At 50.7% G+C, this 21,996-nt stretch overlaps 1 protein-coding gene across 2 annotated transcripts in view; it reads left to right on the plus strand.

Moving 5' to 3' along the window:
* LOC134036434 (protein unc-13 homolog A-like) overlaps positions 1-20,927 on the plus strand; it is a 29,812-nt gene extending 8,885 nt beyond the window's left edge. For both annotated transcript variants that reach the window (XM_062481391.1, XM_062481390.1), the window contains 34 exons: positions 372-588; positions 1,502-2,626; positions 2,909-3,011; positions 4,628-4,671; positions 5,176-5,254; positions 5,917-5,931; positions 6,121-6,195; positions 6,350-6,569; positions 7,757-7,987; positions 8,145-8,286; positions 8,452-8,621; positions 8,893-9,008; positions 9,104-9,267; positions 9,504-9,657; positions 9,972-10,040; positions 10,359-10,448; positions 10,635-10,769; positions 10,859-10,986; positions 11,238-11,323; positions 11,643-11,769; positions 11,883-11,979; positions 12,828-12,971; positions 13,073-13,150; positions 13,240-13,317; positions 13,430-13,518; positions 14,104-14,247; positions 14,423-14,546; positions 15,395-15,451; positions 15,545-15,625; positions 16,000-16,147; positions 16,304-16,360; positions 16,757-16,843; positions 17,085-17,241; positions 17,556-20,927. In XM_062481391.1, the coding sequence (XP_062337375.1) occupies positions 372-588; positions 1,502-2,626; positions 2,909-3,011; positions 4,628-4,671; positions 5,176-5,254; positions 5,917-5,931; positions 6,121-6,195; positions 6,350-6,569; positions 7,757-7,987; positions 8,145-8,286; positions 8,452-8,621; positions 8,893-9,008; positions 9,104-9,267; positions 9,504-9,657; positions 9,972-10,040; positions 10,359-10,448; positions 10,635-10,769; positions 10,859-10,986; positions 11,238-11,323; positions 11,643-11,769; positions 11,883-11,979; positions 12,828-12,971; positions 13,073-13,150; positions 13,240-13,317; positions 13,430-13,518; positions 14,104-14,247; positions 14,423-14,546; positions 15,395-15,451; positions 15,545-15,625; positions 16,000-16,147; positions 16,304-16,360; positions 16,757-16,843; positions 17,085-17,241; positions 17,556-17,847 (5,123 nt within the window). In that variant the 3' untranslated portion in view covers positions 17,848-20,927. The remainder of the gene's footprint in view (positions 1-371; positions 589-1,501; positions 2,627-2,908; positions 3,012-4,627; positions 4,672-5,175; positions 5,255-5,916; positions 5,932-6,120; positions 6,196-6,349; positions 6,570-7,756; positions 7,988-8,144; positions 8,287-8,451; positions 8,622-8,892; positions 9,009-9,103; positions 9,268-9,503; positions 9,658-9,971; positions 10,041-10,358; positions 10,449-10,634; positions 10,770-10,858; positions 10,987-11,237; positions 11,324-11,642; positions 11,770-11,882; positions 11,980-12,827; positions 12,972-13,072; positions 13,151-13,239; positions 13,318-13,429; positions 13,519-14,103; positions 14,248-14,422; positions 14,547-15,394; positions 15,452-15,544; positions 15,626-15,999; positions 16,148-16,303; positions 16,361-16,756; positions 16,844-17,084; positions 17,242-17,555) is intronic.
* The last annotated feature ends 1,069 nt before the right edge of the window (positions 20,928-21,996 follow it).

Below are 21,996 nucleotides of genomic sequence, written 5' to 3' on the forward strand. Positions count from 1 at the left end.
TTACAGACAGAAAGAGAGACTTGCAGACAGAGAGAGTCTTGCAGACAGACAGAGAGAGACTTGCAGACAGAAAGAGAGACTTGCAGACAGACAGAGATACTTGCAGACAGAAAGAGAGACTTGCAGACAGAAAGAGAGACTTGCAGACAGAGAGAGACTTTCAGACAGACAGAGAGACTTGCAGACAGACAGAGAGACTTGCAGACAGACAGAGAGACTTGCAGACAGACAGAGAGAGACTTGCAGACAGACACAGAGACTTGCAGACAGACAGAGAGACTTGCAGACAGACACAGAGAGACTCGCGGTGAGATGGGCAGGTAAACGTGTCTTTCCTCCCTGTGCCCCTCCCCTCCTGTACGTGTGTGTAGATGAGGACCCAGACAGCGCTGTGGACGACCGAGACAGTGACTACCGCAGTGAGACCAGTAACAGCATGCCTCCGCCCTACTACACCACCTCCCAGCCCAACGCCTCCGTGCACCAGTATCCCATCAGCCAGCAGCGCCACGCCTCCCGAGGCTCCGCCCACCCCCACTCCACCACCAACAGTCAGGAGCCCGACTACCAACAACAGAGAGCCATCAGGTGTGTGCCTGTGTGTGCGTGCGTGTGCGTGTGTGTGTGTGTGTTATACCGCCATGCTCGACCCCTGTGTCTCTCTCCTTGACTTGGCCCCTCTGCTGTACCAGCAGCAGAGCTTGCCGCCGGCCTGTTCCTTTCAGACTGAGAAAAAGACACTGTATGCTGGCCGCTGTTCCTCTTTCTTGTTGCCGCTTCATGCATTATTCAACCAGCCATCTCATGGTCAATACTGAACAAATGATCCGACGTATTCTGTGTATGTAAGTGTGTGTTTGTCCACAAACTCCCCACTCCACCCTCTCCTGCCCTCCCTCCCTTCTCCTCTTCACCTCCCTCTCTCTCTATCCAATTTAATAGCCCCATTCATCATGGAGTATAAATACTGTACTTCTCCACTGTTTGTTGCCTTCACGGCCGCTTGTTCGGTTTCATTTGTCAGCCTGCTGGAGGCCTCGGTCACCTCTTGTGTTCTGCTCTATTTCTTCCTGGCTGTCTGATACTCACGCGTCACCATTGGCCCTCATTGATTAGCAGTCACAATAGGACTTGGCCATCCTGTGCCTGAAGGAGACAATTTTAGTATGCCTAGTGGAAAGGGGAGCATCGGTACACTGTGTGCTTTTACACACCTACAACCACATCATAATGAAACCGCATGTACAGTACACACCGCATGTCCATGAATGAATCCGTAAAGGGATGGATAGAGGAATGTCTGCCTCTCCGAGTCTGTTATGGGCCTCTTATCCTTTGCTTCTCTCTCAACCGGGCTTTCCTGCTGCCGCACGGACCACATCGTCCCAACACTCGCTCCTCCCTCTGCCTCTAACCTCGCTGCCTCTGACTCTAACACTCGCTGCCTCTCTCTTCACCTTCTCCACCTTCTCCCTCCCCCGCGCCCTCCGCCCTCCCGCAGTCCCACGGGGAGCTACGCCTCGTCGGCGGAGCTGAGCCGGTGCAGCAGCCAGCTGAGCGAGGAGGAGGAGTACGGGCCGGGGTACGGGGCGAGGGACCCCTACGACGAGAACGACTCCTACCACTCCTGCCACTCCTCGGTCAGCTACAGCAAGGAGGGCTCCCCGGACTGGGACCCGGACGAGACCCAGGGGGCGTACAGCGACGAGGGCGGCTACAGCAAGGACGGGGGGGAGGAGGGCGCCCTGTACGAGGAGGACGACGGGGGGCTGTACGAGGGCGAGGAGGACGGCCTCTACGAGGACGAGGAGATGGCGTACGAGGACGAGGACGGGTACCCCCTGGACGGGGCCCTCAGCGAGGAGCTGGAGCCTCCGTACACGCCCACCCCGACCTCCACGGCCCCGCCGGCCTCGGAGCCGTCTGGCGCTAGGCCTCCCCTGGAGAAGCAGGCCTCCCTGCACCAGCAGCAGCAGCCGCCCGGCCAGCCGCCGAGTCAATCCCAGAACCAGGCTCATCCCCCGGGCGTGGCTCCAGCAGCACAGCCGCTGCCTGGTCAACCCGCCGGCAAGCCCCAGCCTCCCCCACCCTCTCAGCCCCAGCCCCAGCCTCAGCCCACCCCAGCCCCTACCTCGTCCTTCTTCTCCATGGCCAAACCGTTTTCGGCGGCGGTCACGGGCTTGGCCTCCACCTTCCTGTCCTCTGTCCCCTCAGCCCAGCCCTCCCAGCCTCAGCCTCCAGCCCCAGCTCCAGTGCCCCAGCCCCAGTCTGCGACCACGTCTGCCGCCCCTCCATCCCACCCATCCACCATGGCAGCTCCTTCCCAGGCCCTCTCCTCCACCACAAGCCCCCCCTCTCAGCCTGCCTCGTCATCTGGCCCCCCCCAGGGCCCCGCCCAGGGTCTCCCTGCCGCCCAGTCAGCGGCCCCTGTTGCCCAGCCTCCCCAGCCAGACGACCAGCGCCTCCTGGGGGAGGAGGAGCTGGTAGACCGGGAAGCACGGACCCCCCCGGCCCAAACAAAGGAGGAGTCTCTTATGAAGGAGGAGCTGTTGGAGGAAGAGGAGGAGCGCTACGAGCCCAGCCCGCCCCTCACTCCTGCAGAGGAGACACAGCAGCCCCCTGAGAGGTAGGAACCAGGAAGATGCAGAGAAGGAAACACACACCACACACACACCCACCGCCTGTTTCCCCCACACACCCACCGCCTGTTTCCCCCACACACCCACCGCCTGTTTCCCCCGCACAGCACCTCACAACAAAGCAGTGTAAACCGTTCATGGACTGAATGGTGTGCCCCATGTTTTACACGAACCCCTCTCCTCCAACGATACCATGAGCACTCTGACAAGCCTTGGAGTTGCTGCAGACAGTAACAGAGACAGATAAACAGTGTGGTGTTTCCCTCCAGTGCTCCTGTGGACGAGGAGCCCAAGGAGCCAGTAGACCCTTCAGTGAGAGCCAAGGAGAACTGGCTGAGGATCATCAACAAGGTCCGACAGCAGATACAAGAGGTGAGTTCTGTCCTCTGCTCTGCTCTACTCTACTCTTCTGTTATCTACTCTACTCTGTTTTATTCTACCCTACTCTACTCTACCATAATCTACTCTACTCTACTCTGCTGTTATCTGCTCTGCTCTGCTCTACACTGTTCGTCTCTACTCTACTCCCCAAATCCTGGCGCTCCCCTCCCTGGGTCAGCCCGCCTGGCCTCTGTTCCCCCTGTCCTGCAGCAGAGCCCAGGTCTAACCTCAACATCACAGCCCATCCTGATCTCCCTGGAGAAGAGCAGTATCCTGGGTGTCCTACACATCATAAAAATGTCTGACGTACTTTCCAAAAGCTTTGAAAAATGCATGTGTTCTGCATTATTTAGTTTCAAGGACATGGGCTGTGGGTGCCCTGTGTCTATTTTGAAAGCACATTTCGAAATAGAAGACCAAATGTATTTTACATAGAACAATTAATATTTTAAACTATCTGGAAGTGCAGAATTGGTGTAGACCGAGTCCATTCGACTTCAATCTAAAATAGCTAACTCACCAGTCTGTCTGACAGACCCACTAAACAGACCCACTAAAATCATTGATTTCTTCTGCAAGATTTAATTTGGCTTGATCAATTGATTGATTCACTTGCATTTATTCACATATCATTTTATATTCATAACTTTTGAATTCAGTTGTGCCAATGATTAATCACCTGCTTCAATGTTTTTGTTTGTGGTTGTCGTTTAACTGGCGTTTATCTTTCTTCAGTTGATTTCCTTTTTGTTTGTTTGTTTGTTTGTTTGTGCACTACTATCACTTTGTTTTTTCTCCAGTTTCATGTCATTGCCATAGCGACACTCACATGCACACTGGTCGGCCATTATTGGAGCAGTCTGTCAGGTGGGTACATGCTGATTGGTCCTGCGAGAGAAAGAAGGGTGTCCGTGTTGGCCACTGGTATTTGTAATGTCCTGCCAAACCCCTCCCAGTCCAAACATGAGCTTGTGCACAGCAATCCTTCATCTTCACAGTCCGCCCACTTCGGTTTGGCCTCAGGGTCATTGTCATTCACATCCTATGCTGTGTGGGGTAAAGTAGGAGCTGGTAGAGTCGTGTCCAGGGTTCCTGCATCTGTAGCAGTCCCTCAGCCAGCTCCTCTGGGCCCACAAATGACGTCAGAAACCCAGGGCTTAGTGTGGGAGGCATCCCAAGGTTTCCTCAGTAATAACTCTCCCTATGGGGATGTTTCATTGAGCCTGGTGCCAGAGCAAGGAGCCGGTCACACACTGCAGTAGGGTAGGAGTCACGGTGTGGGAGGGCCTGATGTCTGAGGTCACGGAAGGCCTGTATAGTGGTTTTCCTATAGTGGGTTTCCAGGTGTGATGGGAACAACGGGACAGTACAGAGCGTGTTGTCGCTCATGGTCGGCACGGTGGGAAGGTCTCTCTGTGGATAGAATACCTGGGCATATTTAGAGCTGTGCTCACACATAGATTCCTAATGTGCTGTATATATACTCAAACTCCCACACACACGCCGGCACACACATCACGCACACACACACAGACACGCACACAAAAAGCCACACGAGTACGTATCAGATACCTCATCTTTCTCTCTTCCTTTCATCCCTCTCTCAGGCCCGAGGAGAGACGTCCCAGTCGCTGTGGTTTGGTAAAGGAGGGTATGTTACTTTCTACATCGTTGTTGAGGCGTTTGAGGCAGAGGATACACTAAATGCTTTGTATACATTAAGCTCCCTTACAAAATGTACTTTGACATAAAAGTTCTATATATAACTTAACACTTCACACAACTTCCATAAATAACTACCTACAATAAGCAACTTAGAAACAGTTGGCCCCATATCCCATTTGACGCAGTTAATTAAGTTTAACAGCACACAGAGCTAGTGAGTATGAAGTGCTGGTGCATTTGTACATAAGTATGGCCTGACTGTGAGTGCTGAGCTGCTGGCAGTGTAAGCCAACCGCACACCAGCCCTTTGGCTAAAATGTGGGCTCTCACACTGCCTGTTAATGAAGCATCAGCCTACAGAGCAGGTTTTGTCTTGAAATAAACTAGAAAAGTCTCGAATAGATTTCCAAGTTGAAACATTGTGCTAACCCACCTTCAGCTCCATTTTGACAGTTAGAAGCGGTTTAAAGATGTTCCTTTTCCTTCTCAGGATGGGTGGGGCCCTGTACAGTATCGACAGCATGCCTGACCTACGCAAGAGGAAAGCCATACCTATGGTCAGAGACCTGGTGAGAGACCGAGAGTCACACACACCCTCCACCCATTCACACACACACACACCCTCTGCCCCCCTCACGCACACACACACACACACACACACACACACGTGCGCCCGCATACACACAAGCACATCCACATAGGTATTAAGATGTTATTGTTTTCTCCAACTAGTCTCTCTAGACCGCTACTGTTTTATGCTCTCTGAAATTGGGACACCAAATAAGGGATGCCTGTTTGGCAGCACCTATGCTGACAGGAAGTATATAACTGTGGGGCTCACCGTTGCACCCTCTGAGTCATGTAGGTGATGTGCTGACAGCCGCTAAATTACACGCCTGCACACCAGCCGAGGAGGAATAGATTAAACTGTTATGTGGAGGTCAAGGCAGGGGAAGCAGAAGCACACACACACACACACACACACACATGCAGACTCCCACATGCAAATGCAAACATATATACAGAAGATAGTCCAGGAAATATGTTCCTGTGCTCTGTTAGGCCTTATCAATGTGTATAAATGAATAATACTACATTTCGCCATATATCTTTACATTTACACTTGTCCATAGCAGTGTGTTACCCAAACAGACCAATAATAAACAGTAGAATACCTGATGATTGCTGTAGTATTCCTGACTCTCTTCCTTCTGTTCCTCCCCGTCCTGAGATGCTGCAAGCCATGGTGAGTACCTGTACACCCATCACTCTGACACCTAGTTACCCAGTACCTTCAGCCTGACTCAACTGTTTACGTCCCCTCCCCTCCCCTCCCCTCCCCTCCCCTCCCCTCCCCTCCCCTCCCCTCCCCTCCCCTCCCCTCCCCTCCCTCCCTCCCTCCCTCCCTCCCTCCCTCCCCTCCCTCCCTCCCCAGTCCCTGGTGCAGAGCTCCCGTAAGGCTGGCATCACGTCAGCCATGGCCTCCACCACCCTGAACAACGAGGAACTGGTGGGTCTCTTTTCACTCCCGTTTCCACCACCACCGGCTCGGTGAAGTTTCCGTTTTCTAACATTTGAAAAGGGAGCTAACTGTACAGTAACAGGCCAAGAGCTCAGCTTGTCATACTTTGTCACTCCCCCTCCCCCCCTCCCCCCCACTGCAGAAGAGCCACGTGTACAAGAAGACCCTGCAGGCTCTCATCTACCCCATCTCCTGCACCACGCCCCACAACTTCGAGGTGTGGACCGCCACCACGCCCACCTACTGCTACGAGTGCGAGGGCCTGCTGTGGGGCATCGCCCGCCAGGGCATGCGCTGCTCTGAGTGTGGCGTCAAATGCCATGATAAGTGCCAGGACCTCCTCAATGCTGACTGCCTACAGAGTAAGGATATTGGGGGGAAAGAAGAAAAAATGTGCACACACACACACAATTATGTACGCACAGTCTGTTCTTCACCCTGCGCACACACACACACACACACGCACACACATGCACACACTGACAAACAGACACACCCATCCAAACTCCCCCTCCCTCTCCTCACTGCTCGATTGACATCCCATTACTCTCGTCCTCTCTGCTCTCTCACTTTCCAGTCCCTCTTCCTTTCCAATTTCTCTCCTGAGTAATGTGCTGTCATTGCCCTGCCTCGCTCTCCTCTCTCACTTTCAAAGTTACTCTCGGCAACTGTATTACTTTCCCTAATTCACATTCACCCAGGAGCATTTTCAGCCAAATCCCTCAGTGATGTAGTGCTTCTCTAATGTCTCTCCTCTCCTCTCCCTGTCTCCTGTTGCCTATAGAGACCTCTCCGTAGGGTCACGGGGTTAACCTGAACCACCCTAATGATTGTTCTTTCTCTTTCTCCCTGCCTCTGATTTCATGTTTTCTACTCCCTCCCTTCCTTGTTGGTTTATCTCCGTTTTCTTGCACCTACCCTTCTCACCCCTGTTCCTCTCTCTCTCCCTGGTGCTTGTCTTCCCCCCATCTCTCTCCCTGATGCTTGTCTTCCCTCCATCTCTCTCCCTGCTGCTTGTCTTCCCTGCATCTCTCTCTCTGGTGCTGGTCTTCCCTGCATCTGTCTCTCTGGTGCTGGTCTTCCCTGCATCTCTCTCTCTGGTGCTGGTCTTCCCTGCATCTCTCTCTCTGGTGCTTGTCTTCCCTGCATCTCTCTCTCTGGTGCTGGTCTTCCCTGCATCTCTCTCTCTGGTGCTTGTCTTCCCTGCATCTCTCTCTCTGGTGCTTGTCTTCCCTGCATCTCTCTCTCTGCTGCTTGTCTTCCCTGCATCTCTCTCTCTGGTGCTGGTCTTCCCTGCATCTGTCTCTCTGGTGCTTGTCTTCCCTGCATCTCTCTCTCTGGTGCTTGTCTTCCCTGCATCTCTCTCTCTGGTGCTTGTCTTCCCTGCATCGCTCTCTCTGGTGCTGGTCTTCCCTGCATCTCTCTCTCTGGTGCTGGTCTTCCCTGCATCTGTCTCTCTGGTGCTTGTCTTCCCTGCATCTCTCTCTCTGGTGCTTGTCTTCCCTGCATCTCTCTCTCTGGTGCTGGTCTTCCCTGCATCTCTCTCCAGGAGCGGCAGAGAAGAGCTCCAAGCAGCACGGGGCGGAGGACCGCACCCTGAACATCATGGTGGTCCTGAAGGACAGGATGAAGATCCGGGAGAGGAACAAGCCCGAGATCTTCGAGCTCATCCAGGAAGTGTTCGCCATCGTCAAGGCAACCCACGCCACACACATGAAGCAGATCAAACAGAGCGTCCTCGACGGGACCTCCAAGTGGTCCGCCAAGATCAGCATCACTGGTGAGATCCCAGCTGGGATGGGAAGACCCACAGACCTAGTTTAGGCTGTTTGGATTTCACATTAGGAACACGCCTAGAAATATGTCAAAATAATGGACTGGAGTCTAGATGTGTGGCTGTTCATCCCCCTGACATCCCTCTCTTCTCCGTCCCGTAGTGGTGTGTGCCCAGGGTCTGCAGGCCAAAGACAAGACGGGCTCCAGTGACCCCTACGTCACCGTCCAGGTGGGTAAGACCAAGAAGAGGACCAAGACCATCTACGGAAACCTCAACCCCGTCTGGGAGGAGAACTTTCACTTGTGAGTCCATATAGGCCCTGGAGCACACTAAGTCTGGAGCACGCTGATCATTGGACTGTTCTCACGACCTCTGTACATCTGTCTGTCTAATATAAGAGTACACAACAGAGGGCCCCGGCTGGCCCGCCTCGCTCATCCTAGTCTGTGTTGTGTTTCTGTCGTCAGCGAGTGCCACAACTCCTCAGACCGCATCAAGGTGCGTGTCTGGGACGAGGACGACGACATCAAGTCCCGCGTGAAGCAGAAGTTCAAGAGGGAGAGCGATGACTTCCTGGGCCAGACCATCATCGAGGTCCGCACGCTCAGCGGAGAGATGGACGTCTGGTACAACCTGGGTGAGCCCTGGAGACGGGAGGGGGGAGGGGGGAGGGAGAGAGAGAGAGGAGGGAAAGGGGGAGGAGCAGAGAGAGAGGAGGAGGAGGAGATAGATAAGAGGAGCGAGCAGGAGGAAGAGAGGGAAAGGGTGGGGGAGGAGAGAGAGGAGGGGAAAGAGAGGGAATGAAAAAGGAGAGAATGGTTTAGCTAGGTTCAGGTCGGTGGGAGGTTTAGACCGGACGTTGGTGTTGGTGTTAGTGTGTGAGCGTGTGTGTGTGTCTACCCTCCCAGACAAGCGAACAGACAAGTCAGCCGTGTCCGGAGCCATCCGCATGCACATCAGCGTGGAGATCAAGGGAGAGGAGACGGTGGCTCCTTACCACGTCCAGTACACCTGTCTGCACGAGGTCAGTCCACACACACACACACACACAGTCACCCCCCCCACCGCACACAAACACACAGAGCTCTCCTCCAAACACACGTTGCTCTCGGCCCACAGCACCTGTTCCAGTACACGACAGAGGAGCAGAACGGCGGCGTGGTGAAGATCCCCGACGCCAAAGGAGACGATGCCTGGAAGGTGTACTTTGAGGAGACGGCCCAGGAGATCGTGGACGAGTTCGCCATGCGCTACGGCGTGGAGTCCATCTACCAAGCCATGACGTCAGTCCTCACCCCGTCATCCTTCCATCTGTAGAGGCTCGTAGTCCAGGAACTACGCAGTCACATGACTGTTGCTAGGCTTATTAGTTGACAACAAGAAAATACAAGTATACTGAAAATCTTACGTACCTGTAAGCACATTCCGACACGCTCAGAGTCGCTCCGGTGAAGAGACCCTTCTAGCGAGGCTGGAAGGACTCTGTACTGAATAGGTGCCGTCCTTTGTGTTCTCACAGCCACTTCGCCTGCCTATCGTCCAAGTACATGTGCCCAGGGGTGCCTGCTGTCATGAGCACTCTCCTGGCCAACATCAACGCATACTACGCCCACACCACCCAGTCCTCCAACAACGTCTCCGCCTCCGACCGCTTCGCCGCCTCCAACTTCGGGGTGAGTGTGCTCTGTTCCACCCACGCTGCCCACCCACGCGTTATATCTCTGGCTCACCGACACGGCCATTCACCGAAAGATATTCTGAGGGAATTATGATTTATGAATAGGCTCAGCTCCTTATGAGATTTTGGTCGTCAGAGTTGTTCCAAAATATTAGGTCTTGGTCAAGTTTCTGTGAATTTGCTCCAAATGTCCAACCAGAAGGCCCCATTCATATCTGGTTTCTTAGCTCATTTGAACTCATTGTGTGGAGAGTCGTTCCTGCAAAGTTAAGGGTTGTTTGTCTCTGTGTTTTTCTCTGTCCTGTGCAGAAGGAGAGGTTTGTCAAACTGCTGGATCAGCTGCACAACTCCCTGAGGATTGACTTGTCCATGTACCGGGTACATAACTCAAACTGGTTTACTCTATCCTACCTGTTTCTATCAGTCACAGCAACACTTCACACTGCCATTCGTGAACACAGTATGTGCTAGGATTTGGTTATTTGTCTGTTGAACCCTTTGCTATTTGCTTGAGACAATGTGTCAAATACTTTGTTTTGTTGTGGCGTTGTTCTAATTTGAATATTTCTTGTTTGTCATATTTTTCTTCATTTGGTTGTCGGCGTCAGTAAACAACCTGTTTGTCAAGCATCGCTCTTTTGAGTCCTGCTCTGGGTTTGCTCGGGTTGTTTGCATGTCTCATGTGCTTGTTTGCAGAACAACTTCCCTGCCAGCAGTCCAGAAAGACTTCAGGATCTCAAGTCCACTGTGGACCTTCTGACCAGCATTACCTTCTTCAGGATGAAGGTATACGGGCTCACGTTTTCCCTCAGTGTTAATGAGAACATTTCGAACCGGCTCCTTGAACGAGGTGGAATGTTGTGGAAATTGCTTCAGGCACAGATCACATCATCTTCCTCCCACTAAAAACCTGAACCGAGAGAAAATAGTTGTGTGTAACATGTGTGTGTGTGTGTGTGTGTGACCTCTCAGGTCCAGGAGCTCCAGAGCCCACCCAGGGCCAGCCAGGTGGTGAAGGACTGCGTGAAGGCGTGTCTCACCTCCACCTACGAGTACATCTTCAACAACTGCCACGAGCTCTACGGACGAGAATACCAGACCGATCCAGTGAGTGCATGTGCGCGTGCCAGTTCGTGAAATATCAAGCGTTTCCATCAGTGTGTCTCTAACCAGACCCCCATCCCCTCTGCACCCAGGCCAAGGCTGTTGCCCCTGATGAACAGGGCCCCAGCGTCAAGAACCTGGACTTCTGGTCCAAGCTCATCACCCTCATCGTCTCCATCATAGAGGAGGACAAGAACTCCTACACACCCTGCCTCAACCAGTAAGCTCTGCCCGAGGCCTCCAGCACAGCCGCTAACCACTGCTGGAGACACAGTGTAGTCCATAGAGACTTGAAACTAGATTTATAGGCTGTGTGCATTCACCCGGTGCCTTTCTAATCACACGGCTACTGTAAGGGCGTACGTTTTGTTCATGAAATGGTGTCTGAGTCATCCGGGATGAGGCTGGCTTTGTGATAAGACGACGTCATTGATGCCTACATCCTTGACACTGTACTACTGCCCCCTGTAGGTTTCCGCAAGAACTGAACGTAGGCAAGATTAGTGCTGAGGTTATGTGGAACATGTTTGCTCAAGACATGAAATACGCCATGGAGGGTAAGTGTGTGTCTCTGTGTGTCTCTCTGAATCAAGTTACTGCTTTTCAGCCAGCTCATGGGTGGTGAAGGATAAACAAACGAGTTACTGCTAATTGGCCATAAGGCCCATGCATGTTTATGCAGTGTTCTAGGATTGTACAAGAGCTAAATCATTTCTAAGCAAAAGATTCAAGCATTTGACACATCAAAACAGGCTGATGAAATACGCCATGGAGGGTAAGTGTGTGTCTCTGTGTGTGTCTCTCTGACTCTGTGCGTCTCTCTGTGGGTGTGTGTGTGTGTAACCCTAGTCCTAATATTATGTCTTTGGTTTACAGAGCATGAGAAGAACCGCCTGTGTAAGAGTGCTGATTACATGAACCTGCACTTCAAAGTGAAGTGGCTTTATAACGAGTACTGCAAGGAGCTCACCACCTTCCAGAAACATGTGCCTGAGTACCCTGCGTGAGTCCCGCACACCCCAGCCACTAGCAAGGAGCTTTATGAGGGTTGTAACATGTCCACAAGTGGCTGGGTAGTCTCTGTTTAACACCCCCCCCCCCTCTTCTATCCAACAGTTGGTTTGAGCCATTTGTCATCCTGTGGTTGGACGAGAATGAGGAAGTGTCCAGAGACTTTCTCCACGGTGCCCTGGAGAGGGACAAAAAGGATGGGGTATATTAATCTTCTGTACATTTGACTTTTTGTCTTTTTCAAATGGACTGTCTCATGGCTGACATCGGCAAGGGCCAACGAAGGAGCGGATGGTTCTCCCTCCTGTTAATATGTTTAGACTGAAGGCAGGGAGGCAGAGAGGCAGGTTAGAGGACTCAGCACAGTCGATACCGGGTCAATACCCAGACGGCGGCAGAGGCACCTGGCAGACTCTGCATTCCCGCAAGAGTTGGAATCGCACACATGTGAACACACACACACACACACTATATCTTACAGTCCCTCTCTCTTTCTCTCTCTCTCTGTCTCTCACTCTCACCGTGCTCTCCACACAGCGTGCGGTCTATACAGTGGAGCTCAGGCTATTCATCTGTAGTCCTCCGGGTCCAATTACTGTCGCCCACAGCAGCTTCCTGTTTCCTGTGTCAGCAGGACAGCAGTCCTCGGCCCCGTCTCCTCACAGCACGCTCAATAGGCCGCTAATAACAAGGCTGTTAATGAGGAGTCTGCCCCCCATCATCTCTGGTGTCACCCCCCCCCCCCCCCCCCCCAACGCCTCCGGGTCACCTGGGCTGGTCCAGAGCCACAGCACAGCTCAGAAGAATAGCTATAGCCCCCCCCCCAGCTAGCGGTAGTCAGAGCAGCGCAACCGCTGCAGGCTTGCGCTCACTTCTGTGTGAAGTCATTGTGTCAAATGTTTCTCTTTCTTCATCCTCTCTCTCTCTCTCTCTCTCTCTCTCTCTCTCTCTCTCTCTCTCTCTCTCTCTCTATGTCTCTCTCTCTCTATGTCTCTCTCTCTCTCTCTATGTCTCTCTCTCTGTTTCTCTCTCTCTCCCCTCGGGCCACAGTTCCAGGTGACGTCGGAGCACGCTCTGTTCTCCTGCTCCGTGGTGGACGTGTTCTCCCAGCTCAACCAGAGCTTCGAGATCATCCGCAAGCTGGAGTGCCCTGACCCTCAGATCGTGGGCGACTACATGAAGAGATTCGCCAAGGTGACCAAGGGGATTTAGAACTCTCCAACATGTCAGGTGCTTCAACTCACATATCTTTAAACCTCTCTCTCTCTCTCTGTGTCTCTCTCCATCGCTCGCAGACTATTGGCAACGTTCTTCTGTCTTATGCTGACATCATTGCCAAGGACTTCGCAAATCACTGCTCCAAGGAAAAAGTGGTGGGTCACAATGCAAGTGATGTATGGAAATCAGCTGAATGTTGCCTGCAGGGAGAGGTTGATCTTAATCACTCTGCCTTTCCGCTCAGCCCTGCATCCTCATCAATAACATCCAGCAGCTCCGAGTCCAGCTGGAGAAGATGTTTGAGGCCATGGGAGGCAAGAATGTGAGTGCTGCTGCCCCAGTACAGCCGCTTAACTGATCCCATTCAAACGCTGCTTAGTCAACTCAGGCCTTAAGACCAGTCACTAGTTAACAACATCATATCCTGTCCCCAGCTGAACGTGGAGGCCAGTGACTTCCTGAAGGAGCTGCAGGTGAAGCTGAACAACGTCATGGATGACCTCAGCAGGATCTTTGCGGTCAGGTCAGCGGATGTCTAACAGCTGTCTGCTGAAACACAGTGGATCATGACAAGATAGCCTGTCGTTCTGTATGCCCTGTAGAAGACAGCCTCTCGTTCTGTATGCCCTGTAGAAGACAGCCTCTCGGTCTGTATGCCCTGTAGAAGACAGCCTCTCGTTCTGTATGCCCTGTAGAAGACAGCCTCTCGGTCTGTATGCCCTGTAGAAGACAGCCTCTCGTTCTGTATGCCCTGTAGAAGACAGCCTCTCGTTCTGTATGCCCTGTAGAAGACAGCCTCTCGTTCTGTATGCCCTGTAGAAGACAGCCTCTCGTTCTGTATGCCCTGTAGAAGACAGCCTCTCGTTCTGTATGCCCTGTAGAAGACAGCCTCTCGTTCTGTATGCCCTGTAGAAGACAGCCTCTCGTTCTGTATGCCCTGTAGAAGACAGCCTCTCGTTCTGTATGCCCTGTAGAAGACAGCCTCTCGTTCTGTATGCCCTGTAGAAGACGGAAGAAACCTCAACACTAAATGTTGTTCCAGAATCTGGTTCGTTGTCCCATGTCATTCAGATGTGTGCGTGTGCGTGTGCGCGTGCGTGTCGTGTAGCTTCCAGCCCCACATCGAGGACTGTTTGAAGGAGATGGGAGACATCCTTGCCCAGGTGAAGGGTCAGACTGTGCCCGCCAACGGAAGCGTGGTCCAGGATGCTGACAACGTCCTGCAGCCCATCATGGACTTCCTGGACGTCAAGTACGGCACACGCACACACTGATTGACAGAAACACATCAGCATCACATCGACACACAATCGACGCCCAATCGACGCCCAAACGGTGTGCACGCGTCTCTTTACGCATTGAGTGTGTGGGTGTGTATGTGTGTGTCTGCGTGCGTGCGTGCGTGTCTGCGTGTGTCTGTGTTCCAGCCTGTCGCTGTTTGCCAAGATCTGTGAGAAGACGGTTCTGAAGAGGGTGCTGAAGGAGCTGTGGAAGCTGGTGATGAACACCATGGAGAAGACCATTGTGCTCCCGCCCCTCACAGACCAGACGGTGAGCATCTGTCTGCCGCTGGCACTGACGTGCACCAGTCACAACACACTGACGAGGAGAGTCGGAGAGAGGCTGCAGATTGAGAAGTGAACCTGTTTACTGATTAGAATATGGGGGGGTGTTTACTGGCGCAGGCCTCTCTACTGGTTGTTGATGAGTTGGTTCTCATCGTCACCCCATTTTTTCTCTCTGTTCCTCTTCTTCAGGTGATTGTAAGTACATTGTGTGCGTGTGGATGTGAGAGGGCGTGCACACGCACACTCACGCGCGCCTGCGTGGAGTCTCTCTGGTCCGCTGTCCAGTTACAGCTGAGACGGTGTCACTTCTTCCCTCTCCTTCTTCTTCGTCCTCTGTCCCTCCAGCCCACCCTCCTCCATCGCTCTCTCTTTCCCTCACACGCCTGGGTCCTGCAGCAGATGGGAGCATGGTGCACGAGAGGCCTGACCAGGAGTCGTCCCCCCCCCAAAACTTCCCCCCCCCCCCCCCTCTTTCCTGCGCGTCTAGCGCTCTGTATTTCAACTTTTGTCCGTTGACACCTTGCCAATGACAAGACCCGTGTTGTGCGTTGAATGTGTTGGATATGTGAGCTGTTCACATATGACCACATCTGTCACCTGCAGTATGGACTTGATCAGAACAGTGGACCGGCCTGTACCCACCTCTTCTCCCTCCTCCCATCCCCACTCCTCTCCCCCCGTCACCCCTCATACTTAGATCACTGGACATTCCGGTGTGTTCCTCTGTATTTCTGCCCTCTTTGTGTCTTTGTTGCCTCCTCAACATTTCTCTCTCTGTGTCTTTCTCTTTCTCACTTTCTCTTTCCTTCCTGTCTCCTTTGTCAACAACAGGGAACTCAGATGATATTTAATGCTGCCAAAGAGTTGGGGCAGCTCTCCAAGCTCAAGGTAATGATGATCAACTCTGGTTTCTTTTTTTATTTATATTAAACGTGTGTGTGTGTCTCAGACTGTCTTCTATAACCCTCCTCTGTCCTGCAGGAGCACATGGTGCGAGAGGAGGCCAGGGCTCTGACTCCCAAGCAGTGTGCAGTCATAGAGCTGGCACTGGACACCATTAAGGTACACTGGACAGCACACACAGTCTTACAGTGACTTTCTCATGAGGACAAATCTATAGTAACGCAAATGCACAATTGCTAAGTTAAGCTAAACATTCGTACAGCATCATATTGAGGTAAAAAATGATAAGCATAGCATATTCATCGTTTTGTTCACCACACCTGCTAGCAAAGATGCTTTGCGATGTGGCGAGTAAATACAGACTGTTCCTTGACTGTTCCTTGACCGAATTCCGTAATACGATGCACTTCTTATTCTTGATCTTGTTGATTTACACATCGCTTTGGATGAAAGTTTGCTCTACGCAAATTGTAAATAAGCAGAGTTCTGTCTGCCTCTCTGTCTGCCTGTAACTTGTCTTTGTCTCCATACAGCAATACTTCCATGCAGGTGGAGTTGGTCTGAAGAAGACCTTCCTGGAGAAGAGCCCTGACCTGCAGTCCTTACGCTACGCACTGTCCCTCTACACACAAGCCACAGACAAACTCATCAGGAAGTTTGTCCTCTCCCAGAACGCTCAAAGTACGACATGTCTGTCAGCTAGCTGTCTGTCTGCCGTCTGTCTGTCTGTCTGTCTGTCTGTCTGCCTTGCTTGTTGTACTCCTCTATCCTCTGGTCTTTCCCCTCACCTCTCCTGTGGTCTCTCCCCTCACCTCTCCTCTGGTCTCTCCTCTCTAGTACATGGAGGGAAGGGGGTCAGGTACACCCTTAATGAAGACACCTTACCAGAAAAGGGTAAGTGATCTGCGGGCCAGTCCTCACTATTCATCCCCACCATCTTCCTCCACCCAACCCCCTCCCCACCCCTCCGGTGTAAACAGAAAATTTGAAAACAATTACCACAGGCTATTATACAGACTGCAGCAGGCTAGGCCCATTCAGTTTTTTCAAATGTTTACCTACCCTTCACATCATATATCACAGTCTTACTGCCGAGTCCTTGCATTAGTAGATTGCCCTAATACAAATCTAAATACAAACCTTTTTGAGTTCAGGCCTGTGATACTGCATGACATTTTCAAGGCGACCAGTTCTTTCTCCATTCTTTTCTATCCTCATTCTGGTTCTTTTTGATGTCTTCCCTAACTGACTGCATCCATCTCCCCCTCCCCCCTCCCTGTGTCTGAGCAGCGTCTGGGGTGGAGGCGGTTGGAGAGGTGGTCATGCACGTGGAGGTCTTACCCCAGCCCAATGGAGAGCACAAGGTCACAGTGAAAGGTGAGATGGGGGGAGGAGGGACACAGGGACGGTGAGACAGGATCAAGAAGAGGAAGACCTACTGTCGCCTCTACGTTCTTAATCCCCTGCTTACCTAAGCCCTGTCTCCTCTCCCTGTCTCCTCTCCCTGTCTCCTCTCCCTGTCTCCTCTCCCTGTCTCCTCTCCCTGTCTCCTCTCCCTGTCTCCTCTCCCTGTCTCCTTCTCCTCCTCCCTCTCCCCCTCCATCTCCCCCTCCCTCAGTGGTGTCTGCCAACGACCTCAAGTGGCAGACCCAGGGCTTCCGGCCCTTCGTCGAGGTCTTCCTCGTTGGCCCCCACCTCAGTGACAAGAAGAGAAAGTTTGCCACGAAGTCCAAGAACAACACCTGGTCTCCCAAGTTCAGCGAGAGCTTCCAGTAGTGAGTATGAATATTGACCCAGTTGCAACTTCAGTGTGTCTTCAGAACTAGAGCTTGTCAGACAGGACAGCTGGACATTCGTGCGACACGCAGGAATAAGGTGTGGAGGGGGTATAGTTGGAGGTGTAAGGCCCATTTGACCGTACACACGTCACATACAGTATGAACAGAAAACGATGGAACACTCACGGCTAAAGTATAATGTCTCTCTCCCCTCTCCCTCTCCACCCTTCCCTCTCCGCTCCCTGCCTCCTCTCCCCCCTCTCTCCTCTCCCCCCCTCTCTCCTCTCCCCCTCCCCCTCTCTCCTCCACAGTGCCCTGGGCACCGAGGTGGGCCCGGAGAGCTACGAGCTGCAGGTGTGCGTGAAGGACTACTGCTTCGCCAGGGAGGACCGCACCGTGGGCATGGCCCTGATCCAGATGAAGGACATGGTCTCCCGAGGCAGCGCCACCTGCTGGATGCCCCTGGGGAAGCGGGTGCACATGGACGAGACGGGCCTGACCGTGCTGAGGATCCTGTCCCAGCGCAACAACGACGACGTGGCCAAGGAGTTCGTCAAGCTCAAGTCAGACCAGCGGTCTGCGGAGGAGGGCCGGCCCAGCTGAGGAGAGAGACCCCACACACACACACACACACACACACAGGACAGATTTCTACACACAGATACAAATAGATACAGTCCAGTCCAGTATATATGATCATATGCAGATATAAGAGAGAATTATGTACTGGGTTTAGCCACATACACAATGAATATACATACACGATAAATACACACACACACACACACAGTCGAGACACACGTACACAGCCATGTTTCGCAGCACTGATATCCTTCTACAACATTCTTCCTCCTGAACCCAGTCTAACAGCGGGCTCAGTGTAGGATTTACAATCATGCCAGAAACATCAGCTCAAACTATTTATCTAATCATCTCTCTCTCTGTCCCATGCCCACCACCAATCAATCCTGTTCCATTCCCACCTCTCTCTGTGCACCCCACACTATCACAATTGTACATTTTAAATCTCGAGATGTAATATATATAGAAAAAAAACATATGCGGTCATGCGAGTTTGAGACAGATCACTTTGCACTTTGATTCTTTGCTTCTCCTGGAGCTTGGTGGTGAGCCACGCTCCTCCTCCTCCTCCCCTGCCTGCCTGCGTGTCCTTTCAGCCTGGCCTCCGTCTCGTCTCCATCGTACTCTGGTCGCCCGGTCTTCCTGCTCACCTGGGGCATTTATATTTTGAGACAGAGAATATATGGATGTGGAAGCATCGGATAGGAGCTGAGGAGTATTTTGTGGGATTACAAGACGTGTGTGATGGAGGAGACTTGTTTGGGAACATCATGTTGGGTCATAGTGCATGTTGAAACACTGTGTGGGGTCACAGACACCAACACCTTTAGTTACATGATGCATTGTGGTCCCTGGCCTTCAACCCCCAGACACAACTCTCACTCACATGAACTCACTACCAAGGAGCAATACCCAAAACATCCGATAGACTATCCCATGTTGTTGTTCAAGTATGTTCAACTGTGTTGATCTCCCTTGCACAATTAAAGCAAAGGGCTACATGACCAACAGACAGGACAGATGTCACACAAACACGTTATTCTGTGGTGCAATACTGTGTGTTGTTCTCGTGGCAAACCAGCCATGTCAGTTTTCCCTTGTCACTCATCCCTTGTTCCCCGGACGGCTGCAGGAGTCTGTTCGAAGGGCCTTCTTTGACTTAGAGACACTCTGGAATCTCTGACTTCAGTGAATTAGTCTGTGAGACAATGTGATGGCAGAACAAGAGAACTGATCCCCTCCTCACATCTGGGCCCGCGGGCCATGGGTTCTCCATCCACGGTATCACGAAGACCTGTGGGTGAGTCGACCAAGGCAGCGGACAGGACTGCCCATGTCTGACTGCTGTATGAAGCTCTCGTCTTTCTCAATCCCTAACCCTTCGCCGGATCTGTGTCTCTGAGGCAATACCTATCTGGCTGTTTGTTTGGCCACTTAGTTCCATTCTAAAAAATGAAAAGCCTATACTATACCTGTGAGCCCTGTATGTACACTTTATGTGTGATTGTGTGTGTGTGTGCGTGTGTGATCTGAAAATGGACATCAGACATATTATCTCAGTGTGGTTGCAAGCAATATCCTTAACCCAAATGTAAACTCTGCACATACACAGTACCTGCCCTGTAGTACACTTCGTAGGAGTACGAACTGCAATATCCAACTCAAAGGAACAGATCTGTCATGGACTTCTATCACAATACCCATCTCATAGGAGAGTGTTCGTATGCATGCTTTCCATGGAGTATTATGTCGGAATACCAAACTCTGAATTGATCTGAGAATTTTGACTGACATCTGACCTTATCCTACGTGCTCGATGACCAAGGACTTGTTTGTAGAAGAATCTTGTGGAGCACGCGATGATCATGATGGTGACATGGACTCAACTCAAACGGACCAGCTTGTGTTTTTATAAGACAGTGAATGGCTTCCTGGTTGAACTCTTGTGAAAACGACTCCCACCACCACCATCACTCCTACCTCCCTAAACCACACGCTTCTCACATCTCAAGTGTATAGAAGAGACCCCATTTGAATGACATGTCGGTTTGAATGCTATTGAACGTTTACATTGCCAACGATAGGTGTGAGCACAATGTGTACTGCTGAGTAAAGAAAGGAATCGCTCGGTGAGCCTGGGGACAAGCTAGTGCTGCTGTTTCCTATCCTGAGGAGCCTAATAGGAAACTGACTGTGATGATGAAGGGAAACGTAAAAAAAAAAATGGCGGATCGGTTGTTTTAATCATTGCACCTCTGTTCAACCAAATACAAGGGATCTGAATGTCATTGCTAATCACAATGGCCTTTTGCCTTTTCTCTCACATCATGTTAAAGGGATAGTTCACCCAAAACAGGTGCCAACCTATGCCTTTTATTGAGGCCTGCAGAGTTCACCTAATGAATGACGCAGACTTAAAACCTTTTGTTGTTGACACAGATTCTTTTAAATAATGAACTACCCCTTTAATTCTCAATATATGATTTTTAGATACAGTACTTATGGCTAGTGGGTGAATCTTTGGCAAAGCATTTGTGCTGGTGCCACAATAAGTGAGAATGTATCAAGTAGACACTTTTAGTGTTAGCCAGTTTAGTCCATAACATGCAGCCTCTCAAAACGTAGCCCAAGACATTCCTACAACTCTTAATGCATGTACACACACACACACAAACCTATGGTCAAGCACAAAAGGGCACATTTGAGATGACACACATGCATGTTAGCACGCTGACACATCTCTATGGTGATGCCCACTCTGTGAATACAAACTACAAGTGCATGATGGGAAAATGAACTTTATCGTGTCAGCACGTGTCTCTTTGATGTTACCTGCCAACATATATTTTATTTCAATTTCAACACCTATGTAACAATAAGGTAAACATTTTTATTTTTCAAACAGCTTGTGAATACATTAACTGTAACAAATATGAATGTAGCGTGTACACGGAAATCGCATGAGAGAATTATTTTCTACTGAGGATGTTTCTAATTTGTTTCTAATCATTATTATTGATTGTTCTTTAATGAGGTTGAAGTGGAATTGGAATGCAGCCTGGTCATTATCTGCTTCCTATTAAAGGACACAATGTCATCCAGCAACTTGGTCTGTTTGATTCAATATTGCCTCTGATACATGGGAACACACTCTGTATCCTGGTCAAACAGTCCCTCTATTCTATAATGCCAGTTTAGTTTAGCTTAACTTTGTTTAACCCTTGTGCTGCCTTCGGGTCACATGACCCAAAGGTTCATAACGAACCATCGTTGTGTTTACCCAATTTTACCCAATACAAAAACAAATAAAAATAATTATCTTTTAACCTTCGCAATGTGAAGGGTCTGAGACAGCCCAACAGTTAAAAGAAAATGCTTCACTTTGTTTTTGTATGCAGTAAAGTTGTCGAAATACGACGGTGGGTCACAATGACTGATGGGTCAGAATGACCCGAAGAGAACACAAGGGTTAAGTCAACTTAGAGACTTGTACTAGAACACGGTTCCTGCAGGTTTGAGTAAGTCAAATTTAAAGGGGTAATTGACTGCAAAACCAAGTTTGCCTTGTCATAGTTATAAAAGATTCCCACCCCTAATAGATGGTAAGCTGTACATTTCTGTTTAATATTTATCCGTGTTGCAGAAATGAATAAGTCTATTCAAGAAAAGTCTACTTATCGTCACTATATTTTGTGAACGAGTTCTTAGAAATCCGTCAGCAAACTTGTAAGTATTATTAGAAGGCAGAGTATTCTGTTTTATAGCTTATTAGCAGAAACAAAATGTACGTTGTCCTTCGGCATTTAGTAGTGTCATAAGGGTAATTACCCTGTCTTGTAGAAAGTAGCTTTGCAGGAACCCTCTATAGCTCAATGGTTAAGCATGTGTACCATTGAGTCTACTGCCTAACGCGATACCCCTGGTTCAAATCTCTCTCAAAACAATTGATAATTAATTCAACTGATATCAGTTAAGTAACATGTTATTTCCAAGTATATAGAAGGGGGAATTCACACAAAGGCAAACTCTTTAATTTCTTCATTAATAACACCGACATTATAACACTAATAAAAGGCTTCTGATTAGTCAGCTAATGAGGATCCCCTTGTTTTTATAACCACTGCCATCTAGTGGTAGACGGTGAGATAACAATTGGCATATAATACTAGC

Source organism: Osmerus eperlanus, chromosome 16, assembly GCF_963692335.1.
Source record: "Osmerus eperlanus chromosome 16, fOsmEpe2.1, whole genome shotgun sequence".
NCBI classification, from domain to species: Eukaryota; Metazoa; Chordata; class Actinopteri; order Osmeriformes; family Osmeridae; genus Osmerus; species Osmerus eperlanus.